Raw genomic sequence first — 25774 nt, forward strand, 5'->3', positions numbered from 1 at the left:
CAGTAACAGTAATGACCAAACAGCAGGCTGCTTGGGGCAACAAGGCCGGCAGGGGGTTAGTGAGGGACGACCAAACGACTGAACAGCAGGCTGCGTGGGGAAACCAGGCTGGCAGGGGGGTTAGTGAGAAACGACCAAACGACTGAAAAGCAGGCTGCGTGGGGCGACCAGGGTGGCAGAGGGGGAAGTTGGGGGTGACCAGCCTGCAGGGGAGGGCAGCTGGGGGGGACGAGGCCTGCAGGGCAGGGCAGCTGGGGGGGACGAGGCCTGCAGGGCAGGGCAGCTGGGGGGGACCAGGCTGGCAAGGGAGGGCAGCTGGGGGTAACCAGGCTGGCAGGGAGGGCAGTTCGGTGCAACCAGGCCGGCAGGGGAGGGCAGTTAGGGGCCATCAGGCCAGCAAGAGAGGGCAGTTGGGGATGAGATCAGGCCAGCAGAGGAGGACAGTTGGGGTAAACCAGGCCAGCAGGGAAGGGCAGTTGGGAGCGACCAGGCCGGCAGGGGAGGGCAGTTGGGAGTGACCAGGCCTGCAGGGGAGGACATTTGGGGGTGATCAGGCCGGCAGGGAGGGCAGTTGGGGGCGATTAGGCCCACAGGGGAGGAGATAGGCGTCAATCAGGTCGGCATTGGAGCAGTTAGGGGGCGATCTGGCTGGCAAGCAGAAGCAGTTAGGGGCGATCAGGCAGGTAGGCAGGCAGGCGAGCACTTAGGAGCCAGCAGTCGCTGATTGCGAGACGGATGTCCGACTGCCAGTTTAGGTCTGATCCCTGTGTGATCGGGCTTAAATCGGCAGTCGAACATCCCCGAAGCGGTCCCAGATTGGAGGACACCTCCCCCCCCCCCCCCCAGCACAAACTTCGTGCACCAGGCCTCTAGTATAGTCAGTAATATTCTAATAATTAGGTGTGGTGCTGGATGGGTGTAGGATTTGGGAGATGATCATGTATCAAGTTATGCAATGTCTGGTCATTAGGGTGCACAAAAATAAATAAATAAATAAATAAATAAATAAATAAATAACTCATGCCTCAGCACATAGGTAGGTCCTCATTAGCAGTGTGACTGTTGTACTTGTTGACCTCTTTGTCAAAGGATCTTAAGCAAGCAGATGTATGTAATCTTTCTTTTGAACTAGACTAGTGGTTGGCAAACTGCAGCTCGCGAGCCACATGCAGCTCTTTGGCCCCTTGAGTGTGGCTCTTCCAAAACATATCACGTGCAGGTGCGCATGTAAAGTGCGATTGAAACTTCGTGGCCCATGCATAAAAGTCGGTATTTTGTGGAAGAGCCACACTCAAGGGGCCAAAGAGCCGCATGTGGCTCGCAAGCCGCAGTTTGCCGACCACTGAACTAGACCATAAAAATTTCAAGGGCAGAAAATTGCTCTCAAATCTCTGCTTTTCAGTGCTGGACAGAGAAGAGACGCTCTTCTCCTCTACGTAGAACTGAACAGATGTCATGCACTAGATTCTCATCAGGTAAATTTGCTGAAGCCTATAGGACCTGCAAAAAATGAGGCCAGGCTTACAAGACATTTATAAGAAAAGACCATCCCCATTTCCCATGAAAGCAAGTCTTACCTGTGATGGAGTTATCCTTCCTTTTTTTACTTCAGATGAATTTTCACTTAATTTTCCAGCTTTGTAACTTGAGCTGCATTTGTAGCATGTCCATCTTGTTTGCCCTTCAATTTCTATGGTGCACTCTTTGTTTTGCAGACAAAATGAGTGATACAAATGGCCACAACTGCAAAATGAAGGCAACCAATTGCACTTTCCATTATTACAAAACTCATAAACATAAGCTATGTTGGAGTGTTCATAAATGATAAAGATTTCTGATATGCTGAAATGCACTCTTGGTTGTATTGGTTAAGAAACAAGAAAGGGAATAAAGTTATTGTTGTCTTCTCTTTTTGAAATCCAGACTCACAGATTTGTATACTTAAGCTGTTAGTAAGAACAGAATCACGGTTCTCTGACTACAAACCAACTGAGGGATAAGTTAAACATCTGTTCATTTCTCAAACTATGAAATATTTTTAGACAGTTTGAAAAAACGTCAATTGGGGAAATCATCTAATCTAACAAAAGAGAAACATGTAAATTGACCATACCTCCGCTACACCCACCAGCCAAACAGGAGTGAATATGCAAATTAAACCCAACTAAGATGGTGGTGGCCATGAAGCTGGAGCAAGCAGGAGGCTTGGGGTGCCCCCAGGAATGGAGGAAGCCAAGTTTCTCGCCTGCCCTGTTAACCCTGGGCTCTGCTCAAGGCTAGAAAGTTTCAATTATAGAACATAAATAAATCCCAGATACCTGCTTCCAGCCCGCAGCTGTGGCCAGCCTGAGAACGGCCACTAGCTCCTCACCCAGGCTGGCCAGGAACCCCAGTCTGGCCCCCCACCCTGAAGGGTCTGTGGCCAGCCTGCAAATAGCCATCAGCCCCTCACCCAGGCTAGCCAAACCACCATGGGGTGAGGGTCCCCACTAGGGGGCTTGGCCAGCCTGCAAACAGCCATCAGCCCCTCACCCGGGCTAGCCAAACCCCCATGGGGTGAGGGTCCCCACTGGGGGGCTTGGTCAGCCTGCAAACAGCCATCAGCCCCTGACCCAGGCAGGCTAGTCACCCCAGTAGGGCCCCCCACCCTAAAGGGGCTGTGGCCAGCCTGAAAACAGCCCTCAGCCCCTCACCCAGGCTGGCCAAACCCCCATGGGGTGAGGGTCCCCACTGGGGGGCTTGACCAATCTGCCCACAGCCATCAGCCCCTCACCCAGGCTGGCCAGGCACCCCAGCAGGACCCCCACCCTGATCCAGGACACCCTTCAGGGCAAACCAGCTGGCCCCCACCCATGCACCAGGCCTCTATCCTATATAATAAAACGGTAATATGCAAATTGACCCTAACAGCAGAACCACTGGGAATGACTGGTCACTGTGACACACACTGACCACCAACGGGCAGACGCTCAATGCAGGAGCTGCCCCCTGGTGGTCAGTCCGCTCCCACAGGGGGAGCGCCACTCAGCCAAAAGCCAGGCTCATGGCTGGCAAGTGCAGAGGCGGTGGCGGGAGCCTCTCCCACCTCTCCTGCAGGCAGGCGGTAAGGAGGGAGGGGTCCTGGACTGCGAGAGCCCAGGACTGCAAGAGAGATGTCTGACTGCTGGCTTAGGTCCGATCCTCCCAGGGATCAGGCCTAAGAAGGCAGGCGAACATCCCCCAAGGAGTCTCAGACTGCAAGAAGGCGTAGTCCGGGCAAAGAGACCTCCCTCGCTCCCTGAGTGCATGAATTTCGTGCACTGGGCCTCTACTTATTATATAAGTAGCTTACATAATAACATGAGTTGTCTGCCTCATCAAATTCAAGACAAAAGCAGTGATTTGATTAAGCATTAATAAGAATGTCAGTGCTACAGTAAATTCTTACACTCTTCCTATGAAGAAATCCCCCATTGATTACATTAAATTAACAAATGAACCTCCTGACATGATGTTGAGTATAATTCTCAGTCATCTACACTGATTCCCCCTCATTTCCCAAACCTGAATGCTGGACTGCCATAGAAGTCAATCCTTTTCTCTTCTGTAGTCTCTACAGTCTTTCTCTTTCTATATACAATCTTTCTCTTCTCTATAAAACCCTTGCTCCTTTAGTGATTCCTTCCAGTTCCATAACTTTCAAATACCACCCACGTGCTGATAACTGCCCAGACTTCTCTCCTAAACCCCACCCATCTTTCTCCTCAAGAATTCTACATTGAATATTAATGGACTTAAATTTAACATAGCCAAAATTCTTGATTTTCACCACACACCACCCCCCACTCCATGCTCTCATCTAACCTTCTACGTCTCAATAAATGGCAACTACATTCTTCCAGTTTCTCAGGCCAAAATCTTTGGAGTCATCCTTGACTAGTCTCTTTCTCTCACACCTCATATCTAATCTAGAAAGATTTGTTACCAAATATTCTCAGCTCTATCTTCAGAATATATCCGGAATCCGACCACGCTTTACCTCATAATTACTACCTTGGGCCCTCTCTCACTTGGATTACTGCAGTAGCCTAACTGGTCATTCTACTTTCATCCTTGCCTTTCTATAGACCATTCTCAACACAAAGTGATCCTTAAGACACAGGTCAGATAATGTTAATCCTATCCTCAGTGGCTTCTCATCTCAGAGTAAAAGTTTAATTCTTTACAATGATGCACTTCCTACATGATTTTGCCTCTATTCCTCCTCTGAAGTCATCCCTTACCATCTTTCCTTTCCTTCTCTCTGCTCAGGCAGCACTCGCCTACTCATTCACTACTCCTTAAATCTGTCCAGACCGCTCTTGCCTTCAGGCTCTGCACTTGCCGACCCTCTGCCTCAGGTATTCTCCTCTGACATTGCACAGCCATGTCTCTGATCAGATGTCACTTAAATAGTGAGACTTTCCCTAATGACTTTATAAATTAGTAGCTCCAAACGTTCTCTTTCTTCTATATCACGTTTTATTTTATTCACAGTCATTATTAATTACATTTTTATTAATAACTTTAAATTGTCTGTCATAAGTCACCTTAACAGTGAGGCTTTCCATGATTACCCATATAAAATATATTTTCTCCCCAAGCTCTTTGTATCTCACTTAACATGTTTTATTTTTTCCCATAGTAGTCACTATCTGACATTTCTGCCCTTGACACTGGAATGTAAACTCCATGAGAGCAGATCCTTTGTTTCATTGATACTGCACCCTATCCCCTAGAACAGTACCTACCATACAGTAGGTGCTCAATAAATATTTGTTGAATGGGCTCTTTGTGTGCTGAGAACTACTTCCCTTTCCTATCACCACATCTACCAATCTTCCTGTACCTATAATAGTGGTAGCTAACACTTATATAGTGCTTACTATATATGTCACCATGATGCAAATGTCTTAAGTAAATTATCTCATTTAATCATCACAAAACCCTTGGAAATAGTATCATTATTATTCCAATTTACAGATGAGAAAACTAAGATGTAAAGAGATTAAATTACTTGTCAAAGTCGCACAGATAGTAAGTAGAAAAATTAGGATTTGAAGTCAAGAAGTTTGGCTACAGAGTTTATCTCATATCGCCTCTATCCACATATTCTAGGTGAGCTGTCTTTACTCCTGAGATCAAACCTTTAACTTTTATACTAAATTTCTTCTCTCTTTGTACTACAGCTTTAAATATCATTTATATGCTGTCAGTTTCTAAATTTATATTTCCAGGACGTGTCTTGAGGGTTCTGACTAGAAAAACTGTCTACCTGACATCCCTACTTGGATGTCTACTATTCATCTCAAATCTAACATCTCCAGGACAAAAATCTTGATTTCTCCAGTTCCTCACACCTGTTCTTTCTCATCTTAGACAATGGTACCCTGTTCATCCAATTGCTCAGGCAACTCACACTCCATATCTAATACATCAGCAAGTTAGGTCTACCCTTAAAATATATTCTGAACCTTCATTCCTACCTCTCTCATTCTGCTCAAATATCACTTCCTTAGAGATGCTTTTCCTTATTATGGTGTCTTAAAATAGCACTCTTACCCTGAACACTTCATCCTTCCATCCCCTTACCTGTACTTTATTTTTCCCCATAGCTCTTATTACGCTGCATTTATTTATTGCCTGACCACCCTAACACCCATTCCTTCTGACTCCCACAGTATGGAAGGTCTACAAGAGCAAGAACATTGTCCTGTTTTGTTCACTGCTAGAATGATCAACTGGGGCTGTGTACCCACATGTATTCTTGCCTGGTAATACCATACTTGTACACACACACACCATACATTGGAACATTTCTTTCTCTCTCACCTAAAGACAATAATTTCATCAGCCGTTTCTTGGCGTCTCTTATACTGCTGCAGACATATAGAGCAGTAATCCTGTTTGGGATTCAGTCCTTTGGTGATGGAAGCTCTCAGGTTACACAGTGACCAGTGGAGATCTTGGTTTAGAAGGCTGGTAGTTGTTTCCAGCAGGGTCTAGGAAAGGCCAAAACAAAAGACAAACAAATAAAAAAGTGGTTTATAAAATGAAAGACACAGAGGGGATGAATAGAAAATATCAGTTGTTTTGTTTTCAACCACAAACAACTGAAATTAAAATACACTATAAATGTATAAAATTAAATAAGCATTAAAAACTCCAAATTAAGTGGTTAACTAAATTCTCAAAATAATTATTAAAAAGCTGTTACTAGTTTCTAATGAGAAATGTATGCTTGGCCATTCTATGGCTTAATTCAGTACTGATGGCTTTTGAATGACTAGATAAACCCAAATCTATTTATTTATTACATGTATAAAAAAAGTTCTCTCTAAATGACTTGAAGTGTTGTAACAAATAACGAAAATATCCCTGATTTTTAAAAATGTTTTACTGATTTTTAGAGCAAGAGGAAGGGAGAAGGAAAGAAAGAAACATTGATGAGAGAAGAACATCATTGATCGGCTGCCTCCTGCACACCCCACAATGGGGACCAAGCCCACAACCTAGACATGTGTCCTGACCAGGAATCGAACCAGTGACCTCTTGCTTCCTGGGTCAATGCTCAACCGCTGAGACACACCAGCCGGACTTCCTGATTTTTTAAAAATAGAAACTGTACTCATGGCAATATTTCAAATAACCTTTCACTGGAAAAGCTAATGGCCATTAGTCAGTTTACATCTCCCTTGTGCAGAGAGATCACATTTTCCTGATCAGCACTTACAGGTCATTTGAAACTGCTCAAAACTGTGACATCTGTCATTAAGTCACATGAAGACATTTTCACACTACCACATTAAATCATTTTTATGGTTCTATGTGCTTATAAAGTATTGCATTCACATTACATTTAATTCTCAACATTCATATATGTAATATCATTTAGATGTACAGTTGGGGAAAATATACTATCCTCCTTGCTACAGAGCCTAGCCCTTTAACTGCACCTGTAATGTAGAACTTTCAGTTCTAATGGTCCAAGCATAGAACTAAATGTCATTCTTTCCAATCAACCCCATCCTTTCCTCCTCTTCCAAAGTTCCCAACAATATTCTGCCTCGCACTCAGCTTTTCTTCTGCTGACATGCACTCTGTGCCTGCAGGGGTGTCAGCTCCACTGGGCTATGCTGAGCAAAACTGCAGTTCTCACGGCACCCTAAGAAAAGCTCTGTAACCCAAATGCTTCTTTTTCTTCTCTCTAATTACTAAAAAAAGCAGAAATTGTATCTACCATGCCCAAAATGGCACTTTTCCTAGGTGGCTTCATGAGTTACTTTGAAGTATATTAAGAAAAAAATCTGTTCCTCACCTGGCTCCAACTGAGAATTTAAGCTATAGGCAGTTTTGAGTTAAGGGAGAACTAATGACCATTTTTGGTTAGTGGCAATTATCTGCTTTAGGATATTTAAAAGAAGACTCTTTAATTTTATTTTGTAATTTTCTAAACTCATGCTGACCCTTCCCTTTCATGGGTTATGTCTTTGCATCCAATTATTTTTCCAGAAAGTTTTTCATATTTTTGATTTCTGCCAATAAATCAAAACAATAAAATGAATCCAAATTTGATGCATTTCCACATTCTGGAATGTATGTTTGTGTATAAAATATATATATTAATTAATTAAGGCCAAGAGAAGTTTAAAATTTTTTTAAACTATACATTTTAATCTATTGAACTTCCACTAAATAGATGGTAATTTTTAAAGGAAAAGTATAGGTGCAGAGAAAAAGAAATAGTTTCTTTCCACCATAGACAGGCTTAGAAACAGAAAGTAGCTTACCTGTTCATAGTTAAAGGTGTCCAACATTCCCAGAATAAGTCCCTGGATTTCTCCAAGTTTTCCTTTTCCATAAACTGGATCCTAATTTTTAAAAAAGTTGCAAAAAATTATAATTCTGTTCTTTAAACAGAACTTTAAAATACAAGTTATCTGAAAAAGCCAATTATCCTTAAGTATTTTATAAAAAAATATATTTTATTGATTTCAGAGAGGAAGGGAGAGGGAGAGAGAGATAGAAACATCAATGATGAGAGAGAAGCATTGACCGGCTGCCTCCTGCACACCCCACATTGGGGATCAAACCCACAACCCAGGTATGTGCCCTGACTGGGAATCGAACCGTGACCTCCTGGTTCATAGGTCAACACTCAACCACTGAGCCATGCCAGCCAGGCCTTAAGAATTTTTTATAGTCCTAAAATATTCTTCCATGAATCTTCCACTGGAAATGCACATTGGTCTCCCTCTGGCCATCACAGACATTTTTGAAAAATAAATAAAATTTAAATGACCCAAGCCTCTTGCTTAACAACCTTCTTTGCAAGTCTAATTAAATTTCACTGTGGTTTTGTTTCTGCAAGAAGCTTCCTCTCATTCTCCATATTAAAAATCACCTCTCCTTTAAGCTCTTATTTATCTGCTACATCAAAACCAATGTACTCACGAATACTCAGAATCTATCTTAACAATTCCTCCTGCTACCTACACTTGGCCAACTCTTAGCTCAAACCAACTAAATTGCTTTAGGTTAGGAGACAACACTTCAATTTAGGAGATCAGTTTATGGATCCAAAGAGCAGCTTTCAGTTTTTCAAAGCTTTTAAGAAATAAAGCCACTACTAATAAACAACAGATACCCAGACACCCAATCTTCCCTCCACTGCTTTTCGTAAGAGGTTTACAAAATAACTTGCTAATTAAATACAATTTGGAAAACACTAAAGTGTACAAAGATAAAAAAATAAAATTCAACTACCCAGAGACAAACAATTTGATATTTTGATGTATATTCTTTCAGTCTTTATTTCGGAGGAGGGAGAAAAAGGGAGAGAGAAAGAAATGTATTTCTTAGTGTACAAAATTTAAGTATTTCACATTTTACTTTTTTTTTTTTTTACTAAGTAGTATATTGTGAGCAGTTTCCTATATCATCAACTATTTCATAATATTACAGAGTATGGATTATGTGAAAATACTGTTATTCAACCATTCTCTGTTGTTGGACATTCAAGTTCCCCCCCAACTCCTCACCCCCATATCCTACCCACCATTATCAAATGCTAGTGGCTGCAAATTTTGGTCTGAATCGCCTTCTTTAGAGTAGATTTCTAGAGAGGGAATTTCTGACTCAAAGAGCATTTTTTATGGGAATTGATATAAACTGCCTAATTGGTCTTCAAAACGTTGTATTATGCAATTTTATCTCCATCAGCATATTTGTGCACTCATTTTTCTGCACCTTTGACTAGGGTGGGAATTATAATAAAATGCTTTGCTAATAAATGAGTATATCAAGCCTATTATTTCACTCTAGTATGAGGTTATGTATGACATAAATGATTCCATGCTAATAGGGGAATCCAACTAAATAGTAATGATAAAAGTAGCTATTTATTAAGTGGCTACCATATGCAAATACAGTGCTAAGTACTTACTATATACCATCACTAAATCCCTTCCAGATCATTTATAAATGAAGAAATTCAGGCTCAGAGAGGTTCAGTAAAAGTTTTTAAGATCACAAAACTATTAAGCAGATAAGCTGAGATTTGAATCTTGGTACTTCATGGTTAATTAAAACTATGCTTTTAATTAACACACAGTACTGGTCTCCCAAGTATGGATACATAAACTAATAAACTAGTGTTTGCCAGACAACAGGGTAACGGATATGGATAACTAAATGATAAGCCAGTGTTTGCTGGAAAATATGGGTAACATTTCTGGTTACTTCTTAGGGAGTAGGGGTTCTTAAATCTTGGTGCAGTAAGAGTAACTGAATTCAGATGTTAAGAAAGAACAAAGACAAAAGTAGTAAAGAAGGGAAACTTAGAAGAAAGGTCCAGAAATGTAAGAAGAAACTTTGCCTTCCTGCCCTCGCACAACATATCTTAGGATATGCGTCTTTTTCTCTTCTAGCTCCGATGGTGGCTCTTGAGGATTGGGTAGTTGAGTTTCTAAGACCAGTTTTCAGTATTTTAGTTGTTCTAGAGCAGCACAAGATAGTCTACCACAGATTCCTGGTCCCTGATGCCGAGGGAGATATGGAAGGTAGAGAATAACTCTACATTTGTGTGTTAACGTGGGCTTGAGTGGGTCACTTCAGCTCAGTGGGGAAATTTTCTGTTTCACAGCTGGAGATTGTACCACTAAGCTAAAGATACCTTTCAAACATGTGCAGACCATTTACAGAAGGAAAGACTATAGCTATCTCAGACTAACTCGCCACTAGAAAATCAATTCAGGTCATATACCTACCAAATTTTTTTTCTAATTTTCTTTGCATAAAAATAGACCCATGCTAAAGCTTCCCAAGTTAGTATGCTTTTCATCAAGCTCTTAATAAATACACTTATTCCTCAAAGTATCGATAGTTTAATATCTTATTATAAAAAAAACCTATTATAATATCTACTGTAATATGTATATCTAGCACTAATATAATTCTAATACAGAAAAGCTCTGTCATTTTTTATGACAAGGGTGGCTTAGACAACAGAGGTCTTTAAAAGGTTAAATTCTGGTAAAAATAAGAAATCTTTATAGGTCATGTCTATATTTATATCAGTACATTTCATTTTAATATGCATAATTTAAAGGCAAAATCATGAAAATTACCTCATGCTGGGACAACATATAAATTATAGAATGCAAAAGAGAGCTCAAGGCTTAATGCACAGCATGTACATAATCCACTGGCTTTTCAAATTATTTTTCAAAGATGTCAGCTAGATTCTTCGGCAATGAATAACTACTGAGGTTTTTCTTTAACTTTTTTGTAAACTATAAAAGAAGAGCAGACTTGGGTACTTCACATAAACTTGTTTTTTAAAAGCACATTAGAAAAAGATGTGATGATCACTTTTTCCCTATTGTTTTTTAGTACCCATTGTATCATGTATATGGTTTGTTTTAAAATAAAAACATTTTGCTAATAAAGCACTACTTTAAAATATGAATAATGTCCTCAGCAGGTTAGCATATGAATCATTTGTTTGCTTTAACCCCCTCAGTAAGAGAGCCATTAATAGGTTGTCACAGCCAGGACCCACTTTTGCCACAGAGGGAAGATCAATAAAAGCAAGCAGCGAAGACAGAACGTGTATAGCATAAATATGGTTCCTTAAAAACACTAGCTACTTTATCATCTAATGCTCATGAAAGAAATCTGAATAAGTCAGGTGCCAGGCATCAGTTTGAATTAATATTTAAAGGTCAAGCCGAAACCGGTTTGGCTCAGTGGATAGAGCGTCGGCATGCGGACTGAAAGGTCCCAGGTTCGATTCCGGTCAAGGGCATGTACCTGGGTTGCGGGCACATCCCCAGTAGGAGATGTGCAGGAGGCAGCTGATCGATGTTCCTCTCTCATCGATGTTTCTAACTCTCTATCTCTCTCCCTTCCTCTCTGTAAAAAATCAATACAATATATTTTAAAAAAATAAATAAAAAAAATATTTAAAGGTCAAGAAGATCTTTGAGAACCTATCATGTGAATATCTTTCTGAAAAAAACTGTGCATATGTGAGCCACTGTGCATCTAAATAACAGTCACTCCCCATTTCTCCCCAGGGCACCGTGAGGAGGATATGAAAAACATGGCTGATGTAAGGTACAGAAGGAAAGATCTAACATTGGGAGTTAGAAGACCAAGGTTAATGTTCTAGCTGTTCCCACTTAATAACTGAGTAAACTAAGTCAAGTTATGTAATCTTTCTGAATACCACTTTCCTCATGAGAAACATGAGGATACTGCAACTTCCCCAGCTTAATGTACACAGAACAAAGGAAATAAAGTGTGCTATAAACTACCGAGAACTACTCAAGGACATTAGGTGATTGAGCCAACTAATATTGATTGAGTATATACTATGTTCCAGGCACTGTGCTGAAACAGGAAATATTCTAGTGGAGGAGATTTAAAGTGGATGAAATACTGGGAATGATAAAGGGGAAGATTATCATCATTGATGTTTCTATCTCTCTCTCCCTTTCCCTTCCTCTCTGAAATCAATAAAATTATATATTTTTTAAAAATGGTAAGGGGGAAGATTAAAAAAAAAACCCCACACACCTAGATACACAAAAAACCTTGGTTGGAGCACTTGGTAACTTAAATGAAATGGACCAGTTCCTTGAAAGACACAATCTACCAAAACTCACACAAAAAGAAATAGATTAAAAAAAGAAGAAATAGATAATTTGAATAAATCTGTATCTTTTAACAAAATTTCATCAAAAAACAATAACCTTCCAAAACAGAAAGCCCAGACCCAGATGGTTCTGCTGGTTTATTCTACCAAATATTTAAAGAAGAAATTATACAAATACTCTACAATCTGTTCCAAAAACAGAACCAGAGGAAATACTTCTTACTCATTCTATGAGGCCAGCATTATCCTAATACCAAAAACAGAAAAACAATCGCAATTGAAATGCTAGCAAGTTACTTTACAGATATAGACAAAATGATTCTAAAGTTTATATGGAAAGACAAAATACCCAATATAGCCAACATAATATTGAAGAATGACAAAGACTGAGGACGCTGCCTGACTTCAAACTGTACTCTGAAGTTACAATAATCCAGACAATGTGGTATTGGTGAAAGACTAGACAAACAGATCCATGAAAAAGAACAGAGCTCCCAGAAATGGACCCCCTTAAATACAGTCAACTAGGCAAAGGCAATTCAATGGAGAAAGGGACAGTATTTTCAGCAAATGGTGTTGGAATAACATCCACATGCAGAAAACTGACTCTAGACCAGTGGTTCTCAACCTTCCTAATGCCGCGACCCTTTAATACAGTTCATGTTGTGGTGACCCCCAATTTCACTGTTACAAATTGAACATAACTAAAGCATAGTGATTAATCACAAAAACAATATGTAATTAAATATGTGTTTTCTGATGGTCTTAGGCAACCCCTGTGAAAGGGTCGTTCGACCCCCAAAGGGGTCGTGACCCACGGGTTGAGAACCCCTGCTAGACACTGACATTAAACTTTTCACAAAATTTAACTCAAATTTGATCACAAACATAAAATGTATAATGCAAAACTTCTAGAAAATAACATGGCGGGGGGGGGGGGGGATCTAGATGACCTTGAAGAACTTGTATAAAAAATATACAAAGAACTTTTAAAATTCAGTGATAACCCAACCCAACCCAACTAAAAAGTGGACAAAAAGAACTAAACAGACACCTTACCAATGGAGATACACAGATGGCAAATGAGCACATGACAAGATGCTCAACATTATTCATTAGGCACCGCAAATTAAAACAATGAGACCACTGACCTATTAGGATGGTTAAAATCTAAAATACTGGATTTATTGTTTTATAGCCCAGAATCTAGCCTATCTTGTCTAATGTTCCAATACTCTTGAGAACAATGAGTATGCTGCTGCTCTAATTGGTATACAAATGTCAACTAGGTCAAAGTGGTTAGTAGAAATATGCTGTTGTCCTTATTTTTATTCCTCTGGCTACTTTTAAGCTTTTCTGTTAATCGTGGATTTTGAGCAATTATGATGTGCCTTGTAGTTTTCATAATGTTTTCTGAATTTGAGGTTACTTATTTGTTTACTAACAGTTCTCCATAAATTTGGAAAACTTTTAGCCAATATTTGTTCAAATATTTTTTTTCTGCTCCGACTCACTTTTTCAGGACTCCAAGTACACATACTTTGGTCCATTTGAAAGTGTCTTATAGCTGATTGTTCAAGTTGATACTGTGGTTCATTTTATTCCTGATTCATTTTAGTCTAATATTTCATTCTGGAGAGTCTATATCACTATGTCTTCAAATTCACTAATCTTTTTGTTTGTTTTGGTGGTCTTGTCTGCTAATTCTAATACCCATGACATATCTGGGTTTCGTTTTCCAATTTCTTTGCATACCTTATAAGTTATGATTCAATGTCATACACTGCAAATTGCACGCTGTTGGGATCTGAATATCTTTGTATTCCTAAAAGTATTTCTAAGCTTTGTTCTGGGATGCAGTTAAATTATACTTGAAAACAGTTTAATCCTTTCAGGTCTTGCTTTTAAGATTTGCAAGGCATGACAAGCTTTGCTTAGTCTAGGCTTGTTTCCCACTATTGAGTAACTCTGAGCACTTTACCCAATGTTCTGTGAATTATGGTGTCTTTTAGTCTTCACTGGTGGGAAACACACTGTTGTTGACCCTGTGTGACTGCAAGTATTTGTCCCTCTAATCCTTTCAGGTGGTTCTTTCCTTGGCTTAGGTAGTTTCGTCAGATCATGCTTGAGAGCGGCCTACTGCACATCTCCAGAATTCTCGCTTGGTACTTGCCCTGCAGACTCTTGGTCTCTCTTGACTCTCAGCTCCATCTCTTTAAATCAATGAGAATATTGGAAACTGTGTTACTGCCTAGAAACTCTCTCAAAACATTACGCTATAGCAAACGGGGCTCATCTTGTTTATTTCCTGACTCTTAGGGATGACTGTCCTTTATTGCCCGATATCCAGTTTTTTAAAAACTACTAATACATACATTTTGTCCATTTTTTGGTTGTTTCAAGCAGGAGAATAAATCCAGTCTCTGTTACTCCATCTTGGCCAGAAGTGGAATTCCTCCATCCTTGACTTTTATTTACTTTAGAAATATTTATTGAGTAGCTATTACATGCCACGTGCCTCTGGGCTAAGTGGTGGTGATGGAGTACTAGGCAAAGCATAGTCTTATCTCCAAGGTCCTTTTGTACTAATAGGAAATAAAAATATTCTGATTTTTAGGTATTTCCTAAAACTCCATTTTTGGCCTTCTGCTTTTCTTGCTAATTAGCTTTCTCCTAAAGTTCATCAAGTTTCAAGAATTTAACTACCACTTCTATGTGGATGATTTCTAAGACTATAGTTCTCTTCCTATAAACTCCAGTCTTGTATTCACTCACTGCTCATTGTTAGCGATGGGAAACTGATATCAGGGGATTATCTGGGTTCTTCTTGTATTCCCCTACACCTAACCTGTCAAAAAGTCAATTGGATTCTATCAACCAAGGAATTTCCAAATCCATTTTCTACTATCCATTCTATGTAACTCAACTAACAAGTGTTGAGTACCTATTACATTCTAGGTATGTCTATGCCTTCTGCCTTGATCCCTTCCAGTTTATCCTGTATAACATAGGCTGAGTGATCTTTCTAAAGAGAAACCTCATTCCATTATTCCTTTGCTTAAATCCTTTAATGAGAATTTAATGATTTGAAAATAAAATCCCAAGTCCTTACCATGGTTTACAAAGCAATTAAGGACACATTCCCTGCCTGTCTCTCACAGTTTGGCTCCCTGACTCACCTTTATTCTTACCCTGTGTTCTAAGAATACTTAAACACAACTCTCCAAATGTATCATGTTTTACCTCAAATCCTTTGTATTTATAGCTTACTCTGCTTAGAAAAGTCCTATTTACTTTTTCCCCTGATCTCTTTAGGCTCTTTAAGATTCAGTTTAGACATCTTCTCCAGAAAATCTTTCCAAATTCCCCAATCTGTTTCAAATATATACTTATATTGGGACCTCTTCTGAATATATAATATATATTCAGAAACCCAACTCATTCTAATTTACTCAAAACAGACAATTATTGTAAAGGCATTGGGGTGTTTCAACGATCCAAGAAAAGGAATGCAGGTAAGCCTTAAGAGCTATAATGAGAGACTCAAATGCCATCAGGATTTCTCTCCATTGTCTCCTTGCCCAGTGTCTTGAATGCTCTCCTTGTATCTTCTCTCTTCTCCATGAATCTTGTCTATTTTCCTCTCTGTGTGTCTGCTTCATTTTTCTTCTTCTCTCTGTAGATTAACTTTTTTTATTAGTTTAGTCCATATAATGGAAAAGTAGTTACTGTCACCTCAACACTGTACCTTATGTAATCCAGAGACCTGAAGAGAAATTTATTCATCATTCTCAAGTTCAGTCCTAAAATTTCCAGTAAAGGACATTGACTGGCCCTGCTTAAGCCAGTTGTCCACCCTGAGTCAATCAGGTGGAGTCAGGGGGCAGGGTCATGCTTTCACATGGCTATTCCTGCTGTAATCTTGTTAACTGAAAGTGGAGGGATGTAAAAGTGGCAGTTGCCCTAGATGGAGTTCAGAGCACATAATCCTTAAGGGGGCCACTATTACTTGATTAGAGCCCTATGAATAGTTCTATCAGAACATTTTCCATCTCCCTTATAAGAGTTACTAGAGGCCCGGTGCATGAAATTCATGCACTGGGGATGGGTGGGGGGTCCCTTAGCCCAGCCTGTGCCCTCTCGCAGTCCAGGACCCCCTCCTTCCTTACCGCCCACCTGCTTGCTGCTTCCTACCACTCCGCTTGCTGCTCCTTAGTGCCACCGCCGCTGCACTCACCCCTGCTATGGGTCGGAGCTCCTCTGCTACAGCAAAGGTTTGGGTTCCATTCTGCCAGGGCACCTACTTAGGTTTCGGGTTGATCCCCAGTCGGGGTTGACTGCTGCTCAGGAAGTGACTGAGAACCATGTGCTTTAGTCATTCAGTGGGGAGCTGGGGTTCCATTGCCAACCTGGCCGACTCTGATCCCCGCTATCCCCGCTCCTAAATCAAGGATGACTTCAATTATGGCAGCTGCGTGGCCTCTGCCAGCATACATATCCGCATGGGTAGGTCACCCTCTCCTTGGCTCGCCCGGCATGGCTGCTGTGCAGTCGCCTCAGAGGTGGATTTCCAGGTTCCCAGGGAGAGCGCCCTCTGCACTGCACTCCCAGGAAGAGCAGGGTTGGAGGGAAAGCACTTCGCCTGGAGGCGAGCACCCATCTTTTGCAGGGCTCCCAGGGTTTGTGTCTCTGATCCTGCCCTCAGCAGCCCCAGTGCCGAGGTGGTGGGCTTCGGGGCTGCTGGGTGCCGGGCTCCCCTGCATTTTTGTGTCTCTAATCTGGCCCCCAGCAGCCCCAGCACTGCCTAAATAACTTAAGGGAAACTTTATTTAGTCTTCTTTTAAAAGCAATCTAGTTTAAAAATGAGTTGCAGTTAAGAGAGAACAAAGAACATGGTACCTAAGAGTGAGATAGACAGACAAAGGAGAGGCTGGGCACTGGTCAGGGGCTTACATGCCAACTGTTCTCCACCTGGGAAATGATGTAAAATCGGTTTCTTTAGTTTTCTGCTCAATGGTCTTCTCCAGCGAGTGGAGTGGCATCTGCTCGCTTCTCCCTGGGGCCTGGCTTGGTGGTGGCCTTGGGGTCTGGCTGTGCTCCAGCGGGCTCCGCATGGGCCTGCCTGCTCCGCCTGACCTTCCTTCCCTACCTCTGGCATCTTCCTGGAGCACCGCATGCCTGCCCTCCAGCAGCAGGTTGTCTTTGTGTGGATTTCAGGGCAGCCTTCAGGGCCTGGTGGCCGCAGTGTGGCCCTTCCGCGTTGGGCGCCGGGCCTGAGGCCCGCCTGGGAAGGCGGGCGGCTCCCGAGCAAGTCCCGCTGCACCAGGCGCATGTGTGCCCGCCCCACCCCGCCCTCCAGGCATGCGCGGCTCCACACTGTGCTTAGGGCCTGGGCAGCAGGGCATGGAGGTGTCGGGACTCCTCCCCAGGGCGACCCTTCACCCGGGAGTCCCTGCTGCTCCATTCACCCCCTCAGCCAGTGAGGAGCACCCTCGGTGGGTCCGCTGCTCTGGGCGCTGGGGAGGAGGAGGCTGCGGAAGGCAGGCGAGGAGCCCAGGACTCATGGCGCCCCCACCGGGGCCTGCACCCAGGAGTGCCATGGCTGCGGCATGGCCACTGGCTGGGCTTGGAGGTGAGTCCTCCGCACAGAGGCCCAGAGGCCTGCCTGGTGTGGGTGGGGGTTTCGGGTCACCTTGAGGGAGGCTCCGGCCTTTCTCTGCTCCTCTCCTGGTGGAGCAGTGGGACTCCAGCGCTGTGGTCAAAGGAGTTGCCTCCCAGCCCCCAGACCACTTCTCGGAGTCAGAAGTTGCGCTGCCCACCCCGCCCTGCACACTGCAGGCCCAGATCCTGAGCTGGGGCGGGCGGCGGCTGGGGATCGTGATCCCCCTCTTTCCCCGTGCCCCGGGCCTGCTGGATCCTGCGCTGGGGCAGGCAGCTGCTCAGATCATGCTGCCGCCTACCCCACTCACCCTGCCCAAAACATGGCAGGCCCGAATCCCACGCTGGGGTGGGCGGGGCTGGGGATCTCCGCCAGCCCCAGGAGGGGCGGCACAGCAGGATCTGCCTGCAGTATGCAAATTAGCCCCTATCTTTGTTGGTGGTTAATTTGCATACCATGCTGACTAGCCAATGGGAAGCGTAGGGAAGGTATGGTCAATTACCCTGTTTGTCTATTATTAGATAGGATTTTAGGGCAAGAACTGTGTCTTTCATCCACATAGGCAATGACCAAACAGGGTAACATATAATTAATAAGCTAACTAATAATAAACTTTTCAAAAGACCAGGGCCTGAAACAAATGAAAAAGCTTACATAATATAATGGGAAAGAGCATAAATTAGGAGGTAAGAGACTCTCTTGTGTTTCATCCTTCGTCAACAGAAATTTTTATAGTAGGCCTACCTACCTCAAGAGATTATGAACTTTAAATGAGAGAATACCTGTGAAAACATCTTGAAAAAATAAAAATCTGTATACAAATATAATCACAAATGTGCAGATAAAGCATTTAAGAACATACCCTCCTGATTAGTGGGAAGTAACAACCATTGAGGGTAGAAAATAAGAATACAATCACAATGAGTGCCAATAAAACTCAAAATAAAGTGAAGATTTTTAAATATCAAAAGCCTTCAAAAATATGAATTTTAAAATACAGAATAAAAGAACATATGCTTTTGCCAAGGGAAAATTAGATTTTATTTATTGTAATTTATGTATCAGAAAGTGTGGTTAAAGCTCAACATAAAGCAAAATGCATATACTGAAAGAGAAGCCACTTTTGGCTTCAGGATTTCATTTTTTTTCTAATCTAGTTGGTGAACTAAAGTATTCCTGCCTTATTGAGATATTGCTTCACATGTGATTAAAAACCTTATGACTAATGCATTTTAAAATGGATATAAGAGAAGTAGTCTACTGGTATATCAAAAGAATTATTCAACAATGACAAGGATCAAATGAGATAATATATGTCAGGAGACATTCTAAATGATAAGGAACTAAGTGACTAGAGACTACTGAATGCAGTAGTTTTTATCAGCAAAGTCCCAGATGCTTCATATCGGGTGGAAAGAAGAGCTTGCAAAGTCTTAAAAGAGAGCTGACAGGGAAATTCTTGATTGGATAGAAATCATTAGAAAATTATAAAGACCAATGGCATCATATTACTGTTTGATTCCGTGTGTGTGTGTGTGTGTGTGTGTGTGTGTGTGTGTCTATATTGCATGAACTGATGGAAGGCAAAATGGACTCTAAGGATCATTCTTGCTGTTTCCCTAAGAATGTTCACACATTTTTCTAAAATTACATTTTAATGTTCTCCTTTTGATGAAGTTGGAAAGGTTCAGGTGTTTTTGCTGGTGAGAACAGGCTGAAATGATGTTTCCTACAAAAGCTATGGATACAAAGCCAGCTAGAATCTAGAGTAGGGGATGAGTTTTGGACATAAAGAAAACTTTAGGTTGAGTTAGAAAACATAAGTAACAACTAATAATTAAGAAATGCCTATAATAACGTAATTTCTAGGTTATCTTTTTTTTTAGATATATTCCCATTGATTTCAGAAAGGAAGGGAGAGGGAAAGAGAGAGACAGAAACATTAATGATGAGAGAGAATCATTGATCGGCTGTTTCCTGCACACCCACTACCAGGGATCAAGCCTGAAACCTGGGCATGTGCCCTGACTAGGAATTGAACCATGATCTCCTGGTTCATAGGTCGACACTCAACCAGTGAGCCACACAAGCCAGGCTAGGTTATCTTTTATTTTGTCTCTAAAAAGTATAAGCAGATGGAAATAATGGTAATTCTCTCCTAGTTTTAGCACACTAACAGGAAGCTTGTGTATCTAAATGCCAAGGTAACTGAACATCTGAAGGCTGCATGCCTTAACTGAAGCTCACAAGTGTGTGCCAAACAAACCTATACCACTGGAGTGCTAGGAAGAGTCAAGATGAGAGTCATAAATCAGATATTTAGCTCATGCCAAAAATTAGCTGCAATATGCTTGAGACATATTTAAACATTAGCTCAGTTGCTATCATTTACATATAACTAAATATTAGTTGAACTTGATCAACAGTGAATTTCCCCCACTTTTAACTCACCTGTAAGATTCTTTGCAAGATTGATGGAAGTGCAATAAATGCTGCCATGCTGTTTAGAACTTGCATGGTCAAAGATTTCAGAGCTGTTGTAATAAAATGTTGATATTAAAGTTAATTTAGAGTAAGAGTTTTTGGATTTTCCTACAAATCAGTGGAAAATAGATTTATATAGCCTCCTGGAAACTTAGCTAACCAAGGCCAGTTTGATACTTTAAAGTTTAATTACTGCAAAGCTACTATTACTCAAGACAAATGACATAACTGGTGCCATGGAAAGCAATGAATCTGAAAGATGAAATCAACACTACAATATCATTTCATTAAGATATATAATAAGAATACTGGGAAAAAGTATCACAATGTTAGTTTTTAGCAGATAAAAATTGGGTGGTAGTATAGATGGCTCTGATGAACTTACCTTCAGAGTGTAGATGAGGTGTGGCTGAACTGGACAGCTTCTGAGGGGCCATCATTGCCTCCAATAAGGGAAACCAGAGTGCCTACAATGTCAGAGCAAACCAAAGGAAAACAAAAGGGCTGCTATTTTTTTTAAAATATATTTTTAATTAATTTTGAGAGAGAGAGAGGAAGGGAGAGGGAGAGAGACAAATACTGCCTCCTGTGCACACCCTACCAGGGATTGAGCTGGCAACCCGGGCATGTGCCCTGACTGGGAATAGAACCGGGAACCTTTAGGTGATGCCCAACCAATTGAGCCACACCAGCCAGGGCAAAAGTGCTGTTATTTTTACGAATAAGTAACATCAGCATAGTGTTTCACAGGCTGAAATGTACTTCTCACATACATTTGTTGGTAAAAATTAGAAAAAGAAAAGATGGGACACTTGAATGGGAAAAGATAAGACAATAAAAATCAGGGACCATAGCTAAAACAGATACATTTATCATGCATCCTGGAAAAACAAGGAAGCTGAAGTTAAGCAAGGTTAGACCTCAGAACTGCAATCTTTGGTGTCTCAGGAGAGAGTAGGTTTAAAGGAACCAGGGCAGAGCCTCCTGCTAGGTTATTATATACTCTGGCATAACTGCATCACTAACAAAGTCTAAATAACCCTCTGTACTGCAGAAAAGAACAGAGAACACCCCGCAGCTACCCTTGCCCAATTTCTCTTCAGCTATGTCAAGCAACATAAATGAATAAAGATTATCCAAAGGTTTTTCTTATGTAAAGTATTATTTTGTATTTCCTTAGTCATTACAGACCAGTAAGTGGAAGTTAACATTATTTCAATTAACATTTTCAACCACATCATGAGATAATAGATCTATCATTTATTTATTCCTAATACATGTTGACACTGTATTAAATGCTTGACATACATTTTCTCATTTCAATCTCATAATAACCTTACATAGTGAGCACTGTCTTCACTTGAGATAAGAAAATGAAGCTTAGAAAACTTAACTTGCCAAAGATCACACTGCTAAAACATTGGTAGTATGACTCCAAATTATGTGCTATTCCTTAAGAAATATCTTTATCATCAGAAATCAAACTAATACATTTTAAAATTTCAAACATGTTTTCTAGATGGATAATGATTTATAAAGGCCTTGACCCAGTCTCTAGGGGGAATATATTCCTGTAAACATCCAGGTGGCAGAGCAGGACAAGAATGGTTATCTACAGAAGAGGGCATGTTCTCACCCATCTGACACTGTGGAGCTCACATGTCAATGGAGATATGGGAGCCTGCTAAGGGACAGGCTCAGGGCCCAGTGACTTTCCTACTGGGTGACCTCCCAGTAAGGAGCTTTACTAGGAAGCCCTTATCTGCCCCCATTTGAGGTTTTCTAAGGCCAGGGTTTTTTATACTGATGACTTTTTATATATTTCTTCAAATTCTTAAGATACTGGCTTGAGCCATGTTATATACCAGCAATTCTTTATTTTATTTTATCTAGTACTTATGACCTTTAATCTTGTATTTTATTGTTTGTCCTTTTTTTAAAAAAAATTGAGGTACCATTTGTTAATAATATTATATAAATGTCAGGTGTACAACACTATAATTCAATATCTGTATACTCTATTGTGTGCTTACCACCGAAAGTCTAGTTTCCATCTGTCACTGTATATTTCACCCCATTTAACCATTTTGCTCCCTTTGGTAACCTCCAATCAGTTGTCTGTATCTATGAGTTTATTTTGTTTGTTCGTTTATTACTAAATTTACTTAGCTCACCTTTTAGTTGCCTATTTTAACTTGTTTTTTTATAATCACATCATTTATTTATGTGTATGTTATGGTCTTTTAATTTAATTGTATGTGGCATACCTAATTTTTACTTTTTGTTTCTTTATATTATATTTAGAAATTTTATTTATAAATTTCCTTATTGAATCCAAACAAGTTAGAAGAATTACTTTTTAAAGGTTATTTTATTCTTAATTTATAAATGGCACATCCCAGGAAAGCATGGATGTAGAGATAATAGCCATGGATATGTTCACAACCTAAATAAAAGAGTTATTCTTCTTCAATTAAATCTCCACATTAACCCTAAACATATGGTAAATACCTTTTCAATATTTTACCTCTCTTGCTCTTTAATATTGTTTCTTAATTTTTTTTAACTTGGAAAAATGAAAACCTACAGGCTAAAATAACAATCCATGAAAGTGGCAATCCTAAACCCTGAGGGCAACACAACTAAACTGGAATTACTTTCCCTTATTATATAGTAAATAGCTTTCTTTTCAGGGATTATATGCAAAGCAAGCCATGCTCTTTGTTATATCTAATCAGCAGACACTGATATAGCAGCATACAGTAAATAGCCAGACATACAAAGATAGGACAGGTAGACATTCTACTTGGGAAATGACTGTCAAACTTAAGAAAATACTCCATAATATTTAATTTTCTGAAGAAACTTTTAGAAAGAGGTATTATAGACAGTTCACAATCAAGCTTTTGGATACTCCAACTTTTCTAATTAGTTTAGGGTCTGCAGCAAAAGCTCTTGTTCTCACACTCTCCAAAACAAAACAAAACAAATTAAAACAAAGAGAAACAAGGCAAAACAATTATTAAAAATCCCCCAAACTTAACGTTTGGTATTATATAAAAGCAGTCTAGCATTTTCACAAAAATACTATTTACATAAGAGCAAACATTCTGTTATGAAACTTGTTCAGAAATGAAGCAGAAACCAGTTTTGGGGGGTTGGGGTGGTGGTAGAGATTGGTGTGAGGTGTGTGTGTGTGTGTCTGAGAGAGGGAGAGCCAGACAGACTTCCCTTATAGACAGACTTCTCTTACATGCAGCCAGAAAATGGTATAATTATAATCCTAGAAAAGTGAAAATTTCAAAGAATAGAAAAAAATCTAACATCTAATATCTTTAACAAATTCCATCACATTTTTTAATCAAAATAAATAAATAAATAAATTTCCCTTTTGTCATATTAAAGGAAGCCTTGTTCCTGTCTTTAAGAGACACTGAGTTCAAATATAGTCAAAATAAACCCTACTGTTCTGGAAGCATGGATTTTATATCTAATTCTACCATTAATATATGTGAATCTGGACATATTTCAGGTGATGTGAACCTGAACAGCTCTATTTATAAAACATAATTGTCATATCCCTTAAAATTTCCATAAGAAGAGTATCAAATAGATAGTAAAGAGGAGATGGAAGGACTGAAATTTTAAAAAGGCTTGTATCAAATATGTATAAACAAAGATTTAACAATTTCACCCTTTTGTGTTTTTCTATCAAAATATCACCAAAATACAGCCGGCTAACCATAAGATAAATGAAAATAAAAACTCGGGATGGAAAAATCATGGCAAAAGGGACTGGTGTAAACCCTGTTATCCATTTGAATAAAGATTAAATAACCATGAGAATTATGGATTCAGAAAAGAGTGTATTATTAACCTTAATAAGGTAAAATAACATAACTAGTTAAAATTAAGATGGTTGGACAAGAGAGGTTAGAGGAAGTATGAATTCATGCAAATTTCCTTACTGGCTGGGAATCATAGATATTATAAAAACTGAGATGTAATTATAAACATAATAATTCCAATCTATTACAATTCAGATTTTTTAAACTTCAGTGAGATTTATTAAGAGGTAGTATGGTGAAGAAATATTTGAAATTCACCAATTCCTCAGTTTTACATATGCTTCCTAATGAGACTGAATTTTACATTTATTTTAAAAGCAAGCATTATTTGAACCAATTTTTCTAAAATTATGTTAACCTAGACAGATAAAAAATATCTAGAGTGATAGTCACCAAATGATAATAATGATGGGTGATAGGACAGACACAGGTAATTTTTTAAAACATCCTTCTGCATAACTTTCTGTATTGCAGGATTTTAAAAAATGATGGATATATATCTTTCACACGAAAAAGTTTTTTAATAAACAAAAAAGCACCTATATTATGTAAATGTGCTTGTTCCATTTCCAGTCAGGGCACATGCCTGGGTTTTGGGCTGGAACCCCAGTGGGGGTGTGTGTGTGTAGGAGGCAGCTGATCAATGATTCTCTCTCACCACTGATGTTTGTATCTCTCTCTCCCTCTCCCTTCCTCTTTGAAATTAATAAAAATATATTTTAAAAAATGTAAAGGAGCCGAAACCGGTTTGGCTCAGTGGATAGAGCGTCGGCCTGCGGACTGAAAGGTCCCAGGTTCGATTCCGGTCAGGGGCATGTACCTTGGTTGCGGGCATATCCCCAGTGGGAGATGTGCAGGAGGCAGCTGATCAATGTTTCTCTCTCATCGATGTTTCTGGCTCTCTATCTCTCTCCCTTCCTCTCTGTAAAAAATCAATAAAATATATATAAAAAAAAAATGTAAAGGAGAAATTTACCCACCTCTTAAGAAAACATCAAGTTTATTATTTCCATTGTAACACACATGGCTAACTATGTGAAACATTTACCTGCTTCCCATTTCAGACCACCAGGCAGTGGGAAAAAGCCAGGTGGTGTTAAGCTATAGACCACAGCCTGGAAGGGCAGGCACCAGAGGAGTTATGCCATATCATGTTGTCGACTTGACTTCTTAAAACTACTGCAGAATTTTGCTGTCAAGTCACATCTCATCTCCTTAGTTTCTGCTTCCCTGCTGTAACTCCCACCTGCACAAGTGCTCCACTCTTCCTCCTTCAGTTCTGTGTTCTCCCCTTTGCACTCTGGAATCTGGTACAGCTGTGCTTCCACCCTGGGTTGCACAGTGGAATCATGGGGGAAGTTTACAACATACTGATGACTGGGTCACAGCCACAGGGACATTAATTTAATTGACCTGGGTGCAATCTGAGTGCTGGGATTTTTCAAAGCTCCCTAGGTGACTCTATGGTGCAGCCAAGGTTGAGAACTACTGTGTCATAACCTTCTTTGACCTTTTCCAGCTTTCTCTGTATCCCTGAGGGTTTTCTTCCAGTTCTTCATGCTCACTTTCTTCCATGGGGAATGGAAGAGATGATAAATGATGACA

At 40.2% G+C, this 25774-nt stretch overlaps 1 protein-coding gene across 17 annotated transcripts in view; it reads right to left on the reverse strand.

The window, feature by feature from the left end:
• Positions 1-25774, reverse strand: part of VPS8 (VPS8 subunit of CORVET complex) — a 267100-nt gene that overhangs the window by 54511 nt on the left and 186815 nt on the right. For 16 of the 17 annotated variants that reach the window (XM_036352529.1, XM_036352534.1, XM_036352531.1 and 13 more), the window contains 5 exons: positions 20707-20788; positions 20289-20371; positions 7809-7889; positions 5851-6020; positions 1578-1743 (listed from right to left, as the gene is read on the reverse strand). In XM_036352529.1, coding sequence (XP_036208422.1) covers positions 1578-1743; positions 5851-6020; positions 7809-7889; positions 20289-20371; positions 20707-20788 — 582 coding nt within the window. Of the gene's footprint in view, positions 1-1476; positions 1501-1577; positions 1744-5850; positions 6021-7808; positions 7890-20288; positions 20372-20706; positions 20789-25774 lie in introns of those variants that run through there. The other variant, XM_036352541.1, reaches the window with a different exon arrangement.

Source organism: Myotis myotis, unplaced genomic scaffold (assembly GCF_014108235.1).
Source record: "Myotis myotis isolate mMyoMyo1 unplaced genomic scaffold, mMyoMyo1.p scaffold_m19_p_2, whole genome shotgun sequence".
In the NCBI taxonomy this organism is placed as follows: Eukaryota; Metazoa; Chordata; class Mammalia; order Chiroptera; family Vespertilionidae; genus Myotis; species Myotis myotis.